Source organism: Prinia subflava, chromosome Z, assembly GCF_021018805.1.
Source record: "Prinia subflava isolate CZ2003 ecotype Zambia chromosome Z, Cam_Psub_1.2, whole genome shotgun sequence".
Classification (NCBI taxonomy): Eukaryota; Metazoa; Chordata; class Aves; order Passeriformes; family Cisticolidae; genus Prinia; species Prinia subflava.
This window is the reverse complement of record NC_086283.1, coordinates 12,596,957-12,616,146: the sequence shown is the minus strand read 5'-3', so window position 1 is coordinate 12,616,146 and position 19,190 is coordinate 12,596,957. Positions and strand designations below refer to the sequence as shown.

The 19,190-nt window shown below is 38.6% G+C and overlaps 1 protein-coding gene across 2 annotated transcripts in view; it reads left to right on the top strand.

The window, feature by feature from the left end:
* GRID2 (glutamate ionotropic receptor delta type subunit 2) overlaps positions 1 to 19,190 on the top strand; it is a 682,022-nt gene that overhangs the window by 399,925 nt on the left and 262,907 nt on the right. For both annotated transcript variants that reach the window (XM_063423230.1, XM_063423229.1), the window contains one exon: positions 11,293 to 11,498. In XM_063423230.1, the coding sequence (XP_063279300.1) occupies positions 11,293 to 11,498 (206 nt within the window). The remainder of the gene's footprint in view (positions 1 to 11,292; positions 11,499 to 19,190) is intronic.

The following is a 19,190-nucleotide window of genomic DNA, read 5'->3' as shown; positions in this document are numbered from 1 at the left end:
TATAAAGGAAATGTTTCCTGCAGGTCTGAGAATAATTTGCCCTATGTTATCCTCCTTAAAAATCTTAAACTCTTATTTTGAATATAATAGATGAGTATATTCAATTCTACTGTTTTAAGACTACTGTACTAACATCTAAATCTTAAAAACTTCAAGTCTACTTAAAGGTTCTTTATTGACAAGGGAAGTCTTTGAAGGAAGCAATTTTTTCATTAAGTCATAACCAACTGGATGTTGAAAAAGTGAGGTAGAAATGCATTTCTGAAATAATTGACATCTAAGTTTTCAAATTATGTTTCTTTTCCAAGAAATTTGAAGGTACGTTGACTATTTTAATACAAAACAAAGGACATCTTGATAATTGTAAAAAAACATATTTTCCTACTGTTGACTTAGTAAAGACTAAGTCAAGTCTCTAGAAAAGCCATAGTCTTTTCTAAGTGGTAGAGCCTCCCCAGTATCAAATGTAAGGCCAACATACAGTAGGAATTAATGAGTGGGTACATGAGAAAAATTATTATCTTTAAAGTAAGCAGGCTTAGGTGATATTTGCTGTATTTCATTTACCACAATTGTATCTTCAGTGTATAAATTCAGATGAACTTTTAAATATCAGAACAAGCTGTCTTTTCCCCAATCTTTGCACTCTCCAAGCGTGATCTAGACCAAACTCCCAGTGCAGTCAGTCCCCTTGTATTCAGTACATTTTGTTCTTTCTGGTAAAACTAGTTAGGGCCTGTCCAGGACATGAAACCTGGTTTTGTTTAAGAAAATTTAATACATGGATATTAAAAGCATTCAAGAACAATTCTGCTCTTCTTTAAAGGCCATTAAAGACAGTCTTCTCGCAGAGATAAAGAGTAGGTGGCATGAAATGCAGCAAAATTATTCAGTAGACTGATGCCTTTCTCAAACTGCTATTAAAATTACTATCCACACAGAATGTAGAAGCCAAATGTACTTCTTTTAAGCAGCCAAATCAGCTCCTACTCACTTCATTCTCAACTGCTCAGCTCAATGTGTAGGATCACTGTGCAGAGGGTGCTTGTGCATCTTCTTCTCACAAGCAGATGTAGAGACTGGGAAGCTCCTCCTGGTCTGAATTCCCCCTTAGCAGCATCAGCATCCTTTCAGTGAAGGCATTTTCAGATTGCACCCTATAAATGTATAACATATCTTTGGAAACTGCAAAGTTTGGATTTGTAAGAAGAACCACTGCCATCTGTAAGCATTTTGAGTAAGTTTGCCAAGTTATTAATCTTTTTGGTTTCAAGTTCAAAGAGAGCAAAATGCAGTTTGAAACAGCAAATGCTACCTGATCGTGGCACCTGACAGTGGCCAGTCCCCAAAAGCCAACATGAAAGAGGCAGACACATTTCACAGAACAAAATAGTGATTTGAGACCAGAGTGTGTGAGCCCAGGCTGTACAAGCAGTGACTGAGCTGCGGTCCCAGCATATTGTTGGGTTTTATCTCTGTGGTGTACCAACAAGGGACAAGTTTTTGCAATTCATGTTTTACTCTCGGGCAGTTTACAGCTCACTGTATTTTCCAGGAAAAAAATGTAGATACTTTTCTGTAGTAGTAAATTCTTTATGAAGAAACCAGTCAATTTCTGCAAGAACATAGTTGTGAATTTTGTGCAATTTACAGTGTAGGTATCTCTGCATTTCTAAGATGAAAGACATAAAGTCTCGCTGTTTGAAAACATTTATTTTTAATGTTTTGTTGCTGCTAAAGTAGGTAGAAAGACTCTGCGATTTTCCTCTTGAAAGGCTGAGGGAATAAGCCTTTTTTTCTAGAGAATTAATTTTATCTTAATCCCAATTCATTTATAGTGATGATAGTAACATTTAAAAACCCTTCTGTATTTTATATTAAATGAAAAACATTCTTAACACCATTAAGAAATCTGAGCATGCTTTTGATATGCAGCCATCACTGGAGATCTATGAAATATTTACTGATTCCAGAACTAAGATATCTTTCCTTACAGTTTTTTGACCTTCCTACTAATACTGCAAATATTTGGCAATGGATATTTTCCATTCCCTTAGGTGATAATTTAATTTTAACTTTTGTAAAGAAGAGAAAAAAAAGCAAGCATTAAGGCTATGAAGGAATTTGCTCTGTGAGGCTGAAGGAGGCATCCCCATAGAAAACAGAGGTTGAAGAAGTAATTGTCAAGACTTGGCTAGAGCAGAAGGGAGAAGGTTAGCAGAAAGAAAGACTTTAAAGACTTTAGTGGGCATCTGTCTTGAAAAACTGCCTCATGGATCTCCCTCCTTGCTCCTTTATCTTACACAAAGGTTTCCAATTATTTCTGCACAAGGAAAGGATGAAGGCAGTGGTATGAGGCACCTGGCCAGTAGAAGGAGTCTCAAGATCAATCTGAGAGAGGATTTTGGAGGAAGAGACAAAATAAAATAGAATCTTAAGGAGAGAGCTGAGAATCTTAAGGAGAGTATTACTGAGGAGTTCAGCCTATGTAAACAGGTCTGTGAAACTATGAAGATAAAGAGCGTTATCCCTATCCCTACCCCAGAAAGGCAGTGGTTTTCAGATGTGTAGTTCTGTAGCATTGGAGTGCTGTTCTTTAAAGATCCCAGCAAAACAGGGATTATACCTGGAACCTGAAATGCTGAGCTGCTTGCAGAAAGGCTACCTCCTGTGTTTTAAGAGGGGTGATATTCTGAGGTGATGCCCATCTGTATGTATGGGCCCGAAATTCCCAGCATTTCCTTTAAAACTCACATAGAGTAAGTGATCCTGTGGACACCTTCCTGCACACACATTTCCCGAAAATAAATATGATGACCATTGGCATGGATGTGCTTGAAACCATAACATTTTCTAATCGTTTAAAGTTTTAATGCAAGTTTAATAAAGACTCATAAAAGAATCATGCTCTCTTTAATCGATTGCAAATGCTTATAATTACCCTGAGGCTGTTTTCAGCTGCTTGATGACTATAATATTCTCAAGTCTGTCTCCAGACAGTCTTAAAACTGTTTATTACTCATCTGGCTCTTTGCCAGCTTCCCATACTCATTTGCTTCACTGTGCCTCAATAAACATATAATTAATTCAAGCTTATTACTGAACTTCTTTTTTCCATTAGTATTTATTATGTCATTCAGATAAGAAAAGGAGAATTAGTTTTCATCTGTGTAACTTTAGTGTGTCAGGTGAGAACTTCTGTCACAACTTGCATTTGCTGATTGACATTACCACTGCAAATTGAGTCTATAATTTGGGTGACCCTAAAATGATTCAACTTGTGAATTATTCTATAAAATTCCTCCAGTGGAAAAGTGGCCATGCTTCTACTTTTCAGCCACAGAACACTTGGAGGAATGTGTTGCAGGAGCTGTAAGTGAATATGTAGCAAGATAAGAGATTGTCACTCCTTCATGTCGCAGTCCTTAGGGAGGGGATGGGTAAAGCGTTCAAAGATTTTGCCTGACAGACCTTTGTTAGTAAACTGGGTCCAAAATAAAACTGTAGGGATTCTCTCAATATCTGTGCAGTGGGAAAACTCCAAATGAGGTGTTATTTTGAGGTTCTGCAGAGGTACAAGATTTCATTTGTATATACAGCCTTCATCAAAGAACAGTGATTAATTAAAGAATATTTGAATACCTGAAGTTTGTACTGATATCTGCCACTGTTTGCTAAGTATTTTTCAACTCTCAACACATTGTTCTATCTTCTCAGAAGTATTAAAATTAAGTTTGTAAGTTTATATTTTGGCAGCTAAATAAATGAACAGCAATCAAATGAGGAAACTTTTGAGAAAAGTATTTTTTGCACGTTGAAGAAATTATATCACCATTGGGGGAAAAGTGCATGAATCTGGCATTACAACATTGTAAATATCAATTAATATCATAAATTGAAAAGAAAACTTGTCTCTGAGAGTTTTAACCAATTTTAACCAAGAAAAAGAGGAATCAGAGACAGGAAAGAGCTAGAAAATATTTATAGCAGTATTTCTAAATCTTAGTTTATCAGTGTCACTTTTATAGGTTATGTTTTTCACAGCAGCAGTTCACTCATGAAATATTCCTGTTTCTATGCTGTAAACTTTTAATCAACTGACAATGTTCTTTAGGAAGAGATTGGTGCAGAGTCAGAGAACGGTTTATCTTAAGGCAGTTAATAACATATGCAATCATGGAATGGCTTGGGTTGGAAGAGGCCTTAAGAGCCTGTTCCAACAGCCTGCCACAGTCAAGGACATCTCCACTACACCAGGTTTCTCAGAGCCCCATCCAGCCTGACCTTGAACACTCCCAGGGATGGGGCATCCACAGCTTCTCTGGGCAACCTACTCTGGCAGTGCCTTACCACCTTCAAAGTTAAGAATTTCTTCCTTACATCTAATCCAAATCATCCCACTTTCCTTTTGAACTCATTACTCCTTCTCCTGTCACTGTAGTTCCTGGGGCAGAGCCCCTCTCTGGCTCCCATGTAGCCTCCCCCAGGTACTGGAAGGTTGTTATGAGATCTCCACACAAGCTTCTCTTCTGCAGTTTGAACCTCAACTTTCTCAGCCTGTCAAATATTCACAAATTGTTCATTGCAAGGATACTCTCTTTGTTGTTCTTTACTCCATCTGCCTGGAAGGGGATGCACAGCTCCTCATGCTTATGAGAGCCATCAGGGAGCAGCAGTGACTTACAGGGAGAGCTGGTGAATTGTACAGACAGACTTAAAAAAAATGTATAGTTGCTATTTAATAAAGGCTTTAATCTACACAGAAATATAAAGTTCTGTAGTACAGGATTTATACATAATTTTTTAAGTTTGGCATGATTGCAAGGCACTAGGCAGGGAAAATTCATTTCTTTGCAATAGTTTGTTTCACTCAAAGACAACCCATAGAAGTCCTTTGAAAATCTCTAATGCAAACTGTAGTCAAAAGGGAATTGAACGAAGAGATAGAAAGCAGGTTAAACAGTCAAAACTACATGGATTGAATATATTGCCATGTCAGCCTTCACAAGCAAGGCTGGTGATCACAATCTGACTTCATTTCTATTTTTTGAGAAGTTACAGTAACAGCAGATACTCTGAAGGATTAGTTCTAGTTTCATTATTATTTATCTTTTTATTCTTTGCTTTTTTCCTCTTTCTTTCCAGTATGGAAAAAGAAACTCAAAGGAAGCATCTTGTGTCAGCCCTCAGTAAGGTTCAAAATGGAAGTGCAGGATTTGAAAACTGCAAATGTTGATATCTTTCCCCCAGCATGATTCAGCTGCTCAAGACGATCTATATTGGTTTTGCTTATTTAAAGGATAATTTCTAATAACTGGTAATGTGACACAAAAGTAGCTAACATAAATGACATTTGAACAAACCTTTAAAATGGGGATTACATAGACATTTCACTAATGCCAAAATAGTTAATATCAAACAACAAAAATTTAAATCACCTGCTTATATTTCAATTTGAAATGGAAATATTTTCAAAAAAGTATGTGAGTTTTTTCATTTTTTCTCAGTTCATTAATATTAAAAATATGAAGCAATTTGTTGACTTCTTTTTATGTGTAAAATTTCAAAAAATTGCAAACAAGGGGGGAAAAGACCCCAGTCATTTGTACCACTTGCAAATGTTCAGTTTCTCCCAAGATATATCTCCACTTCTTAGATTAAAGAAGTCTGATAATATAAATAAAATTTCATATGTAATTAAACATTTGGGCTTGAATTCACTTCTCATTAGTTTGAACTGTTGCTATATTCTCTGAAGTTAGATCATCCAGCTGAAATTGCTCAGGTAACCGGCCCTCCTTCGTTCCCAAATGACAATATGAAAGAGATGTGATGATTTTTTATTTTAATTCATTTTAGTTTGGAGGTTCGACAGTTTACATATGAGATGATTAAACAGAGGGAATTCCACTGCTGTGAAAGTTAGATGATGGACTGTTCCTAAATCATCCTGCTAAATTGTTGTTTTCCCCAGTCTGGCTCTTAACCACATTAATAGCGATTAGCATGTGCACAGGAGCGCAAATGCTTTGCACAAGTCTTTACAAAGAGCAGGGGCACCATCAGAGTACAGCTGAAGCTGCACACCTCCCTTGTGTACAGTGCATTACCACAGTTAATAGTTGCTGTCGTGTTAGCCAGCATCATGGAAGGAAGAATCACTGTGGTAGACTTGTAAAGCTGTTCTTGATAAGAATCTGAACAGCGTTATTTGCTGTACAATGGCTTTTCTCATCATCTGTACAAATAAAATGGTCTTTTGTGCAAATCAGCCGGTGAATATTTATGGCAGGCACATTCACCTTTACCACTGCAGCTGAATCAGTTGGTATTTATCAGCCAGATATTCTGAGGAGAATGTTCTCAGAACTGAAATGCCATCAGAGGGAGGATGAGCTAATGACTGTGAGCCAGGCTTGAGACAACCAAAGTGCACGGCAAGTGCCTTATAATTTAGGTGGAACACAATGATACAGGTGGATGGATTAATTTATTACCATTAGTGAATAGTGCCATCTTTCTCATCTCCTGATAATAGTGTGATCTGAAAAAATTTTTATGAACTTTGCATCTACTGTAGATGTTTCTCTTAATAAGGATGTAAGAGGTACTAAGCTTATGAGTTATTTAATATTTGCTGTTCATTTTATTCAGCTTATAAAATCTTCACTGCATATGCATCCTGGTATTCCTGTATGAAATGCCTGTATGAAATACAGCATATTTTGTTCTAGGATGCCCTGATTATTAGTCTTTCTCCAAGATGGATTAGGGGACTTGCTCCCTCTGTATAAAACAGACATGGCAAAGGAAAGTTATGGGGAGCCAGAGAGAACAAAAAAGTGAGATGAGATCTTCTCCCATTACTAAAAAAAAACTTGTGCAAGAATTATAGAATGTTCTGTGTTAGAAGGGTCTCACAGGCTCATTAAAGTCCCACTCTTTGCCCTGTTCTGAACAGCCCCACAAGACATACAATGTGCCTGAGCTTTTCCATTAAATGGTTCTTATGGTTTATATTAGGTGAGGTATGAGTGTTCCTGTCAGACTGGTCATTTAAGGAGATTTAGTCCCACACTCTGTGAAGGGCACTGTTCTCTGAGCATGCTATGTATTTAAGATACTCATGTGTTTCTTGTGCTCTCTTCAGTATCAAGAAGATTGCTCAGTGAGAAGAAGGTGTGTGAGTTTATGCTTCACTTCCTAAGTTCTTTCTTAGGTCAGAACCTGACCTAAGACAGATAGCCGAGACAGTAATGACAAGTTTGGTGAAGCTGTCACCTGAATTCAGATCTCAGCTGGAGCAGTGTTGCACCAAGTACCTACACTTGAACATATCAGCTAGGTCTGCAGGGCTTCAGAGGCTCTGGGCCTTGAGCTCTCCTCTGCAGGATGCTCTGCATGTGCAGTGGCTGCAGCCAGGCTGCTGTGGGCAGTGTTGGCCCACCAGTGCGGGCCATGAGACCTCCCTGTGGACCTCTGCCTTGTGGCAGGGTTAGATATGCCAGGGAAGGACATTTCCAACAGAGGTGCTGATAAATTTTGCTCACTTTATTAGCATTTCCAGGCCAACTTCACAGTCTCTTAAACTGAGCACAGTTTTGGTTATAAGGAGAATGTTTGGTAATGCTTCTTTTAAGTTTCCAGCCTGGTTTAACCCTATAGGTGATGCTGACTGCAGAGGGGTAATCTGTTCTTGTGCACATGCGTGTAGACTGGAAGTGATGGGTGCCCAGTAAAAAAACAGGAAATGTATTACTAAATAATGGTGGCATTGGGCTGGGAGAGGAGAGAGCAACTTTGGCTTTAGCATTGATCTATCTACGTGCTAACTTTGGCTGTGATCCCTAGGGAGGATAATTAATACTGGTGATAATAGGGAAACTCTTCTGAATTTCTGGCAATGACTGTGACTCATCAGATTTAAATAGGAAGTAGAAATGTGACTTCTGGCTGGGCAACAGGTTGGCTGGCTAACAAATTCAGGGCAAGAAACACCTGTGTTGCAGACATGAACAGTCTTGTGTCTCCTCAGCAAAGCCATCTGTGCCACAGGTTGCTTGCCAGATTTTTCTGCAGGAGTTTATCTATTAGAAGGATGATTCCACAGTTCAGGGTGGATATGTGCCACGTTCAGACAATCCACGCAGGAAAGATAATGCTGCCCATTCAGAGGCAGCATCTGTTCTTTGGCATACACTTTGGATATGATTGTTGCTAGTGACTCGCTCCTGAAATATTGGAAGTACCGTCGTGATTTAAATAGCATTTAAATTGCAGGGTGTTTTTATGTGCTTTCTGCTGTTTCACAGCAGCAGGTGAGCACCACCAATACCTCCAGTCTGCTGCTGAGTAAGCTGAGGTATAACCAGTCTGTATTTATTTTCTGCCCATGTCTCTGTGCAATAAAGACAGAAGTAATAAAGAAGAAGTAGGAATCCTGGTTTAATACATTTTCCATTAGAATGGTGGCATTTTCCTAATAGCATATCACACAGATGCAGTATAGTTGACACAATCACCTAATAAATGTAGAGAACAATACTGAATCTCTTTTGTCCCATCATTTAGTGAAGATTCAATATAATTGTTTCATTTTTTATATGCAGATCTTCGTGGCAAAGAAAACCATTTGATCCTATAACCTGGTTTCTGGGTCAACACAGATTATACAGAATATCAGTCAATAACTCAAGTGTTTTTATAAATTCAGGTCAAGTGAAATTATGTTCTTGTTTTGAAAAAGGACCAATGAAACTTTGGTGGTTCCTGCTCACCCTGTTCTGGTGTCAGAAAATACATGGTTTTATGAGACAGAATTTAAGTCTTTTAAAAGGCCTTCATAGCCTAAGTAAATTTTCTTTCTAATATTCTGATAGCATATTTAGATCCCATCCACATGTGTTCCTTGTTCTTCGGTGATTTTGACTTCAACTTGTCAGTTTTACCTCTTATATGATTTAGTTAGTCTGGATCCTGAGTAATCCTCTGAGTGTGTGAACCTCAGGAACTTTAGAATGAAGGGGTTAAAGTAGAAAGAAGTTATTTTATCATTTGCATAAAACTAGACATATTTGTAGTACTTCAAATAATCTTGTTGGTATTTAAAGTGCCAAAAATTTCTAACATCTCTGATTAGATTGAATCTAATTTTCCTGATTTAGATATTAAATAGAAGCTGTAATTAGTATCTGATTCTCTTGTGGAACTTTATTTTTAGGGCATGCATGTATTTTATTCACGGTTAAACTATCCTGCAAGTGTTTAGTAATACTGATATTTTGGCAGTGTCTGGAGAGTGAGGTTTGTGTGATGAATGTCTGAAATAGCCTAAAATGCCTAAAACACCATTTCGTTCCAGTTCATGATTTTTTGGAGCTCTGTACAGGAGTTCCAGCTTGCTGATTGTGATGGACTTCCAGGACTAACCCTATTGAATTATTCTTGTGTGCTGTTTGATTTTAAGCTATTGTATGGCTATTCCTTCATAATTTGAAGCATCTCAGTAAACTGGTGCTAGAGGAGGACAGCTGTCTGTAATACTCTCTAGGTAGTTGATCTTTGCTGGTGATGCAGGCAGAGCATTTTTTCGTCTGTGCAGACTGAACTTTGTCTTTCTAACACTGCTGTTTGTGGCACCCCCTATAAGAAGAATAGGGAGCAGGGGAGGTTGGTAGGTCAGGATGAAAGATCTGAGTAGGCAAGCTGTTGAGAATGTCTAGTTGGAAGCATTCTCATCTATAAGGTGTCTCATGCAGACACCTAATAAGCCTGTAGCTCCAGGTCTGACCATTCCCCTGGAAAATGTGTAATTGAGACAAGCAAAGAAGGAACTGCAGTCCCTCAGAGACTGGATGTAAGTCTGTGCATCTAGGAGACCATATTCAGTATTCTAATAGGAGAAATATTTTCTGGTGATTTTAACCACAAATGCCTCCTAGACCTGAGGAACCTTTATTTTTTGAAGAAATGTCTCTTCAGAAATTCCTATTTGGGATTTCCTTTCTTTTTCTCTTTTCCCTTTCCCATAGTGTGTGTTTCAGCTAGTATCTGTTGTGTTGACTCTTGGGCTCTTTCTTTTCCCCCTAACTGAGAGCAGTTGGATGTGTGGGAGGCTTGCATGCTAGCAGGGAAGGAAGTCAGTCTTGCTGAGTGTCCTCTGGGACAGCAGGTCAGAGTGACTGCTGGAGGGAAGAGTCATGTTAGGGAACTGGTTGCTTAGCTCCTGAAAACAGATTCAGGATCTGCAGTGGTGACTAGGAATCAGAGAGTGAGGACTCAGTGAGGTTGAAGGGATTTTCCTCAGGTCCAGAAGGCCCCGACTTGCGAAGTCATTGAGTGATTTTAATTTTTAAGCACAAAGTTTGGGATTTTAGTTAAAATTATCCAAAAGAACAAAGGGAAAGAAAAAGTCAAGCATGCTTGTAGAATTCAGTAGTGGAAAAAGCCCCTCCAAAGGGTTGGGCCCCATTCATAACCATGTGAAGAGTACCCAGACATTTCAGTTTGGTAGACTATAAATATATTACAAGCCAGGTAATAAACTCAGACAACACTTTGCTGATCAAGTCTTTCTTTCTAATTCATTCTTAAAGAAGGGTTTACCCAGACTGAGCCAGAAAGCTTTACAGGAGCAGTTTGCTGGGGAAAATTTACTAAACTAAAGCCAGTGGTATCAGATGAGAGCAGGCAGTATCATTGCAACAACTGTACACCTGGATTTTGTTTTGTTTTTGAAGCAAGTAAATAGTTATGAAGTTTAGAACAATGTTAAGACTTTCTGATGAGTGAACAGCCCAAGCTTCACTTAGGTACATCAAGCTACATGACACGACTAATGTAGTTTTGAGTTTCATGAAAGAAAACAATCTGCTTCCTGCCTTTCTCCTCCTCTGTTGCCCTCCAACAACCCTTGCTTGAAGGAAGAGTTGTGTGTGATGCCCACCATGGCCTCACTGCTCTGTATGGATTTTAGTGTGAAAGTCCTTTAAGAAAGATTAGGACAAAGTGTGATGGTTGGATGGCCAAATTAGGAAAATTGCTAGAAGTGTTTGTAGATTTTTTTTCTAAAGTTTGTTTTGGACAGTAGCTGTTGTGTGGCCATTCTTTCTCCTCTTTTAGTACTTTAAGCAATGCAGTGAGCTTAGCTCAGGAAGAGGTTTAATGACTATTAAGGGAAAGCCTGTAGGGACCTACCTGACAAAACGTTTCTGTCAGATAAATCAAACAGTTACTTGTGTCTTTTATTTCCACTTAGCAATTAACATCTTGTTTGCCGTCTGATTTTTCTAGATATCCGTGGAATACAAGAATTTTTAGACAAAGTATCTCAACAGGGAATGGACGTAGCCTTACAGAAAGTAGAAAACAACATCAATAAAATGATCACGGGGCTCTTTGCCACTATGAGAATAGAAGAACTGAACCGCTACCGGGATACCCTGAGACGGGCCATTCTCATAATGAACCCTTCCACAGCAAAATCATTCCTGACAGAGGTATGTATTTTAATGAGAGCTTATCTTCTGGTTTTGCTGACCAAGACCACAGTGGTCTGTCAAAAGACTGTTTCTTTTACTTCATAATGGTAATCAGAAAAACCCAGGTAAGTGCCCCCAAGTAAAAGTTTAAATATTCTCTATTCAAAGATCAGCATGTAAGGGTGTTTATTCATGTTCCTAAACGTGCATGTATATTTAAAGAGAGAACAAGTAAAACCACATGAGCCAAAGTATTTAGGAAATATGCTGAAGAATTACCCCTCAGGCTTCTGTTTGAAGCTCAAAGATACTCTATTGCCATTGTGAACTTCACTACTGAAATATTTATCATTACTGAAACTTTTATTATTATTATTCAGAGAAATATATATAATATTTATTTGTAGATAAAATGTTTTTACCTAATTGAATTTTTTTTACATAAAATGATGTTGATAATGTTCTCTTATGTGCCACTGAGTAGTAGTAAGGTAATGGAATATATGAAAGATTTGATTTGCATGAAGAATTTGAGATGATAAAGTCATGTTTTCAAGCAACATGGACCAGATTTTCCAAAGGTTCTTAGGGATTTAGAGACAGAAGACCTGCATATTGCATTTGACTATGAGTTGTCCAGTCTTTGTAAAGGAGTGGCATGGTTCTTTTTACATGGCACTGTGGTGTTTCAAATATGATTTCGCATGTGTGTATATTCTTCATCATCAACCAAGGCTTAAAAATCTCTGTTTTATTTCAGAGAAATACACTTTCTCTCTTCAATAATTTCTCTTTGGATCTTTTCTAACTTGAACTACTTTTCTTCTATACTTTGCTATTATCTTGGTCTTGAGATATTCAAGCTTAAAACCTACTTCTGCATAAAAACTACTGCATATCCAGTCTCAAGTGAATGCCTTTTAGGAACAGCTAATGCCTTAGCTGGAAGTGGAGTTTCTTGATTTCTTTTTCAAAATTTTTTTTTGCCATTAGTTTATTTCAGCTGGGTGTTTCCCTGTCCTCATTATACACTTGAAGCTTGATAATTCTGAGTAATGAAGGTCTGCTGCTTATCTAAATGACTGTAGTGGTTCATAAGGTTTAAACAACTTGCAGGCATGTTTAGATTGTTCTGCAGTGTTTTCTTCACCCAAGTCACAAGTGTTTTATTTTTTGGTAAGAGGCATTATGAGATATTTCACATTGCACTTCACAGAAGCATGGTGGGGGACTCTAACTACTATAACTCCGCAAAACAAAACTCCTGTATTGGTCTTACAGGGAAACACTCTTTTTAAAAAAATATACATTTTATCATCTATTTTACACTCTTGGGCATAGTAATAGAGTTGTTGTCATCTTTTGAAGTTATCATGTATGTGTGGCCAAGAAAGTAAAAAAATTACTTTAGAATTTTTACTTTGGCACTGGCCAGTAAAGACTCCAAAAATCAAAAGACCAGTAAAATACAACTAAACCAAATCCTCAATCTCCCTCCCTCCAAAAATTTCTATACTAAACACCAAAAAGTTCCTGAAAAACTCCCCATGTTTCTCCGTTTCTGGAGTCTGTAAGTCTACCAGGGAAGGTCATTATCATCCTCTGCTACTGTAGTTCAGAGAAACTCTCACTTCAGCTCAGTACGGTAGGTTTTTGCCCAGGATAGCAGCATTCATTTTGAGTATGATATGTGACTGGTAAACTGACAGCAGGAGCCTCTTAATAGGGAGAGTTACTCAAATAAAAGTGTGATTATTGACATAGATTATTTGTGTTGGTGACAGGAAGTGAACTAAACAAGTGAGCTCCAACACAAAATCTTTGCACAAGTAGAAGTTTGCAGGGGTTGCTTTTCCAATGGATATTAAAAACACTTACTTTGAGTCAAACCAGCAGCTGTACTGTAAGGGCAAAGAAATTATAAAGCATTATGGACTGCTAATGGGCAAAGATATTCCTAAACTATTTAATGGTCGTGCTGATTCCAAAGCCTGTGCCTTCTGCATGATCAGTTTAGCTGGGAAATTCAGCATAATCTAGTGGATTTAGCATGTAAACATTATGAAAATAGTAAGGAAAAACTGCATATGCAGAATATCCCTTGGGGTTTTTTTCTGCCCAGTAGGAGCTTTTGGCTGCCTCGCTGGATTCAGCTGTCTGCTTCTTTCCCCAGACCTCACATAATCTCTGCTGCTTGGTCCCTTCTTAGATGACTGCTCTGGCTGAACCCTGTCATTGTTTAGCTGAGAAGAGGGTTCATTCACTCTGCAACAGCTGTAGTAAGCGTGGTCTTGATTACTATGCAAGTAACAACTATTCCAGGGTAAATAGTCAGACACTGGCCAGTGTAAATAAGCAGTCTGTAAACTGGAGTTTGCTTGTGTAGAATTTATCTTTGTTCAGAGTCTTTGAAATTCCGGGTTTGAATTTTTTTTTTTCTTTTTTTTTTTTTTTCCTTTGTAAAGCAGTATTGCTTTTTTATGTTAGGTGCTTCTTTCTCATCACCTCTTCTATCTCTAGAGCTTGCAGAGATGGGATCTCTACTTAATAAACTTAATAAAATGGAGATTAAGAAGTAAATACACTTCCCTGGCTGTGGAAATAAAAGCGTACCTTCTCTTTAAACACTATGTATGAATTTGCCTTCCATACAGCATGGAAAGGCAGGAAGCTTTGGGAGCAAGTATCACAGCATTTCTCCTTCTTGGCTAAAGGATTAATGTAAAGGGAGAGGGAGGGCCCAGCCAGATTCCCAAATGTCCTTTGTTGCTTCGAGATGGAGGAGCAGAAGGAAAAATTTCTTCTAAAGAGTGGAATTTACTGGGGCTAAGGAGTGCAGAAATATGGAGCTAGCAGAGACTGGCACCTCTCCACAGATGAGTTTATGGCAGCATTTGGGAAAACAGTTTGCCAGGGATATACTGGTGACTTGTTCAGTTTGGGTTTTTTTCTGGTGCAATTCTTCTTACTCTCAAATAGTTGCCCAGGGCCCAGGTCCCACAAGCAAAATATTCCTGCTGAAACTTTAGTCATTACTAAATATCCTACTTTTGTCTTGCACAAAATTTGCTATGCTATCTGAAAGCACTGGTGATGGATGCAAACTGTGTATCACTTTTTTGCTTTGTATTTTGGGGTGGGGATTTTTTTGCACAGTCTTCTGATTCAAAATGAATATGACAGATAGGAAAAGCCATATAAGGGCCATATAAAAGCCAATAAGATGTTCTTAGATGGGATGTCCTTGCCAGCTCAACATGACAACAAAAATCAAGGGTTTCAAAAGTCTTGTGTGACACATCTGGGTAGGAGCAGGATCAGGCCAGGAAAGTCAAGTGGCAACAGAGGTTCTGGGGACAACAAAGCAAGTTTGAGAAGCAAGACTTTGGGAAGTAATACTTTAGGACACAAGCCAGATGTCCTCCACTGGACCAAAATGCTGTCAGTGCATCTCTGCTTTCAGGTTTTTTTCTGTTTAGCTAAGGAAGCGACCTTATCACTTGAGTGCAGAAATGTGAATGTGTACTTCTGTGTCATGACTCCAGGAGCTGATAACAGGACTACAAAGGAGAGACAATGTAGCTAATTCATTAATTTACTTAGAGAGGAAAAACTTCACACATTAAAAATCCAGTAAGCCATGTGTGAAAGAGCCCTAGTATCAGCCAGGGATTTTGCTGGAGTTTGGACAGGCCAGTTCTGGAAGGCCTTGGTGCAGGTGCTGAAGACACTGCTGCCTCCCCCCTCCCCTCAAAGGAGGGATTACCAGCCCAGCAACCTCAGCAGATGTGGCTGGGTACCTTCCTGCCCTTGCAAGGTCCCTTCCTGTGCTTCTGTTGCAGGGATTAGTGGCCTCTACAAAGAGAGAGGAGCCCATTTTTTAGCTGTGCCAGCAAGATTCAGGAGTTTATCTAGTAAACTTTTCAGAGCATTGGCAAAGTGTATAAGCCAACAAAGCTTTTTGAGGCTTGACAACTTTAAGCCATCAATGCAGTGAGCACTGATGCCATGCAACTCTCCTAGGTTGGAGGGTACTACTCTTCAACTCACTCTGCACGGCATGGTTTGTGTAAATGAAAATATTTGCTATTTATTATTTCAAAGGTTCCACTCTGCAACAAACTTGAAGTCACTGAACTCCATCATGTCCAGACTTTAAGCGTGCTGGAGATATTGGAAATGTTTACTGTTAAACATCTATTAAAAGTTAAACTCATCTGCATGACAGAATTGGGTTATAATTATTGAAAAGGTGTACTCAACAAAACTAGCTGCTGCCAAGTCTGAGAGTTGCAGCAAATAAGTTCCGTATGTTGCCCTGTGTATATGTATTATGTTAATTGCACTAACTTTCTATACTTATTTTCAAGGAAAATTAAAATCACATAGCTTTCAGCATTAATATAATCTACTACACATGATTTTGAAAATAAATTTCCTTTTTTCTATCCCAGGTTAATGTGGGACAGTACTAAATTAGGATTACCTTGGATGAAAAGAAGCTACATGCTACTTTCATGAATAAGAAAACACTTTGTAAATGAAATGGTAAAATATACAGGGAAAATAGAATGAATCCTATAAATTAAGTACTGAAGAATTCTTGCCATGTTGTGGGCAAGTGAAAAAAAGGGGAAAGAGAGTTTAAGGAGCAAATGTAATTTGAATTGCCTCATGTAATTGAACTTTCAACATGCTTTTACTCATCGTTACTGTGAATAGAACAAGAAGTAACATTTATTTTGTGAAATGAGATTATTCCTGATAGGAAATGCTGTGATTTTTATTATATTTGATTGTTATTTCTCTGTTGAAAATAACAGTTAATTTTAAATGTTAATATTTGAAAAAATACGGGATTTTTTCATGTAGTGATCTAGTTATTGTTTTACCAGGTAATAGATCTAATCATGAAGCAAATCATGAATCATTTAAATCTAAAGACAGGGATTTGCTTTAGTGTTACATAGTGCTCTAACCAGACTTATTTCTTTAAGCAACCTATTTACTGAGAATTAGGAAAATTTATGCAACTTGTCCAAAAGGTTGATTCTGCCTTTGTGTGTCCAAAGTTCATGGCAACTTAGTCTTTTCTTTTTTTCTCTCTCCTTTCTTTCTTTTTCCATTTTTCATCTTATTTTGTGATGCGTTGCTCTTTTTATTTTAAATATATCCTAAAGAAGACTAGGACAAAAAAATAGCTGTTTTGTTTTTCTGTTCCTTTTCATTAATAAGGAAAGTGACTCTGTCTTCAGTCAAAAGCAGGATATACAGATATGAAGTGAATGAAGTTGAAAATAGGAGTTAAGAATCTGATGGTCCTACGTGCCACTTCCAGTGAAACATACAGTAAAAATTCAGATGTTTCCAGTGGAAGAAGATGGCAATGATTTTTGTTCAGGGGTGAACAGAAAAGACAGCAGGGAGAGACAGAGACAGAAGACTCTAGACAAGTATCAAGTCCACATAATTCACATAATCTGCTGAGTTTGAAGGGACCCACAAGGATTATCAAGTCCAACTTCTGGTCCTGCGTGGGACACACTGAGTCACACCATGTGCCCAAGCATGTTGTCTAAATGCTTCTTGATGTCTGTCAGGCTGGTGCTGTGATCACTTCCCTGTGCACCCAATACCCTGTGGGTGATGAACCTTTTCCTGATATCCAACCTAAAGCTCCCGTGACACAACTTCAGACCATTCCCTCGGTTTCTGTCACTGTCACCACAGAGAACAGATCAGTGCCTGCCCCTCCTCCTCCCCTCACGAGAAGCTGTAGACTGCAGTGAGGTCTCCCCTCAGTCTCCTCTTCTGCAGGCTGAATGACCAAGTCACCTCAGTCTTTCCTCATACAGCTTCTCCTCAATGCCCTTCATCATCTTCACAGCCCTCCTTTGGATGCTCTCTAACAGCTTAAACATTCTTTTATTTCTCCCTTGCCTGGCTGACCATGCTGTCCCTGATGTCCCCCAGGACACGAGTGGCCCTCCTGGCTGTCAGGGCACTGCTGACCCATGTTCAATTTGCCATGGATCAGAACCCCCAGGTCCCTTTCCACAGTGCTGCCTTCCAGCTTCTCATTCCCCAGAGTGTCCATACATCCAGGGTTGTCCCATCCCAGGTGAAGAATTTCCCTTATTGAACTTCACATGGTTGGTGATTGTCCAGTCTTCTAATCCATCAAGGTCTCTCTGCAGGGCCTCCCTGCCTTTGAGGGAGCCAACAGCCTCTGCCAGGTTTGTATTGTCTGTGAACTTACCTAGTATACCTTCCAGTCCTGCATCCAAGTCATTCATGAAGATGTTGAAGAGAACAGAGCCTAAGACTGGGCCCTGTGGAGCCCCTCTGGTGGCACATCACCGGTCTGATGTCACCCCAATCACTGTAACCCTTTGTGCCCAACCCATGAGCCAGTTGCTAACCCATCCCATGATGTGTTTATCCAGCTGGGTGCTGGACATTTTGTGCAGGAAGATCCTGAGAGAAGACAGCCTTGAAATCTTTACTGAAATCCAAAAAGGTTGGTTTGCCTTGCTGTGTGTGCCATAGGCTGCCAGTCCCAAGTATGTTCAGGAACAGACATCAGATTTGGATTTAGCAAAGCTGAGTTTTCTTATTCTGCTCTGTGTGTGTCTGCATACCTGTGTACAGTGTATATGAGCTGAAAAGTAACATTTCTTTGTGTACATACATTTTCTGCAACCATAAAAGCATATTCATCTGCCACCTAAAACCCACACAGAGTTTTATGTTTTCAAGTTAACTCTACTACCCAAACCATTTATGCTTGTCAAAGTAAAACAGGGGTTGGATGAGCAAGGATTTGCTCAGTTGAATTTGGCAATTAAACTGATCCAATGATGGACTGGAAAAATACCGGGGTCTCATGGGAAGGCTGTTCGATTTCCAGTTAGGCTGAGGAGGGACTTGATGGTTTATCACAGGTGTAAGTACATCACAATTTTCTCTGCCCTGCTGAATGTGGTATTTTCCCATAAAGTAATGAAAAGAGTAATTCTTTATCATACTTATTGACGCATGATGCTTTTGATGCATCAGATATGCAGCATAGTTCAGAGATTTTCAGTATTGCCTTCGTCAATTTTTTTTTATTTTATTTTTTTTTTATTTATTTTATTTCTAATTTTTATTGAAAGTTTATTCATGATTGCTGGGAACTTTTAAACAATTCTATTTACGTAAACCACAAGAGTGAAGTCTCTAAAGGCAAGAGTTACTCAGGCAGCTCTCTTTTAGAGGGCAATGATGAAAGTGGGGAATTGGCAGCAGACATAGGAACCTACTGCTATTTTTATCTTCTTTGCCTCTAATTTTATCACAAGTATGTATGTTGATTGGATTTATCCAGGAGTGATGGTCTTCAGAGGCCAAAATCAGATTTTTCACTCAGTGACTGCTCCTTTGTTTTTCTTACAAGTAAGCTGAGTGCTCTCATCTTTGAGATCATCTTTCTCACCTTAGTGTTTAAGCTTTTAGACCTGCACTCTCCTGGAGAGCATATTTGCCTTTCATTCTCTACACCACTGTTTGCGGTGGAATAAATGCTATTCAGTGTCCTCAGTAATTTGTTGTTGTTGTTAATCACAGAGTTGGAAAATGTATCTTTTTTTTTCTTTTCTTCTTTCTCCAGTATTAAGCACAGAATTCACAGCTGCAGATTGGAATACAGGCTTAAAGGATTTTTTTTTT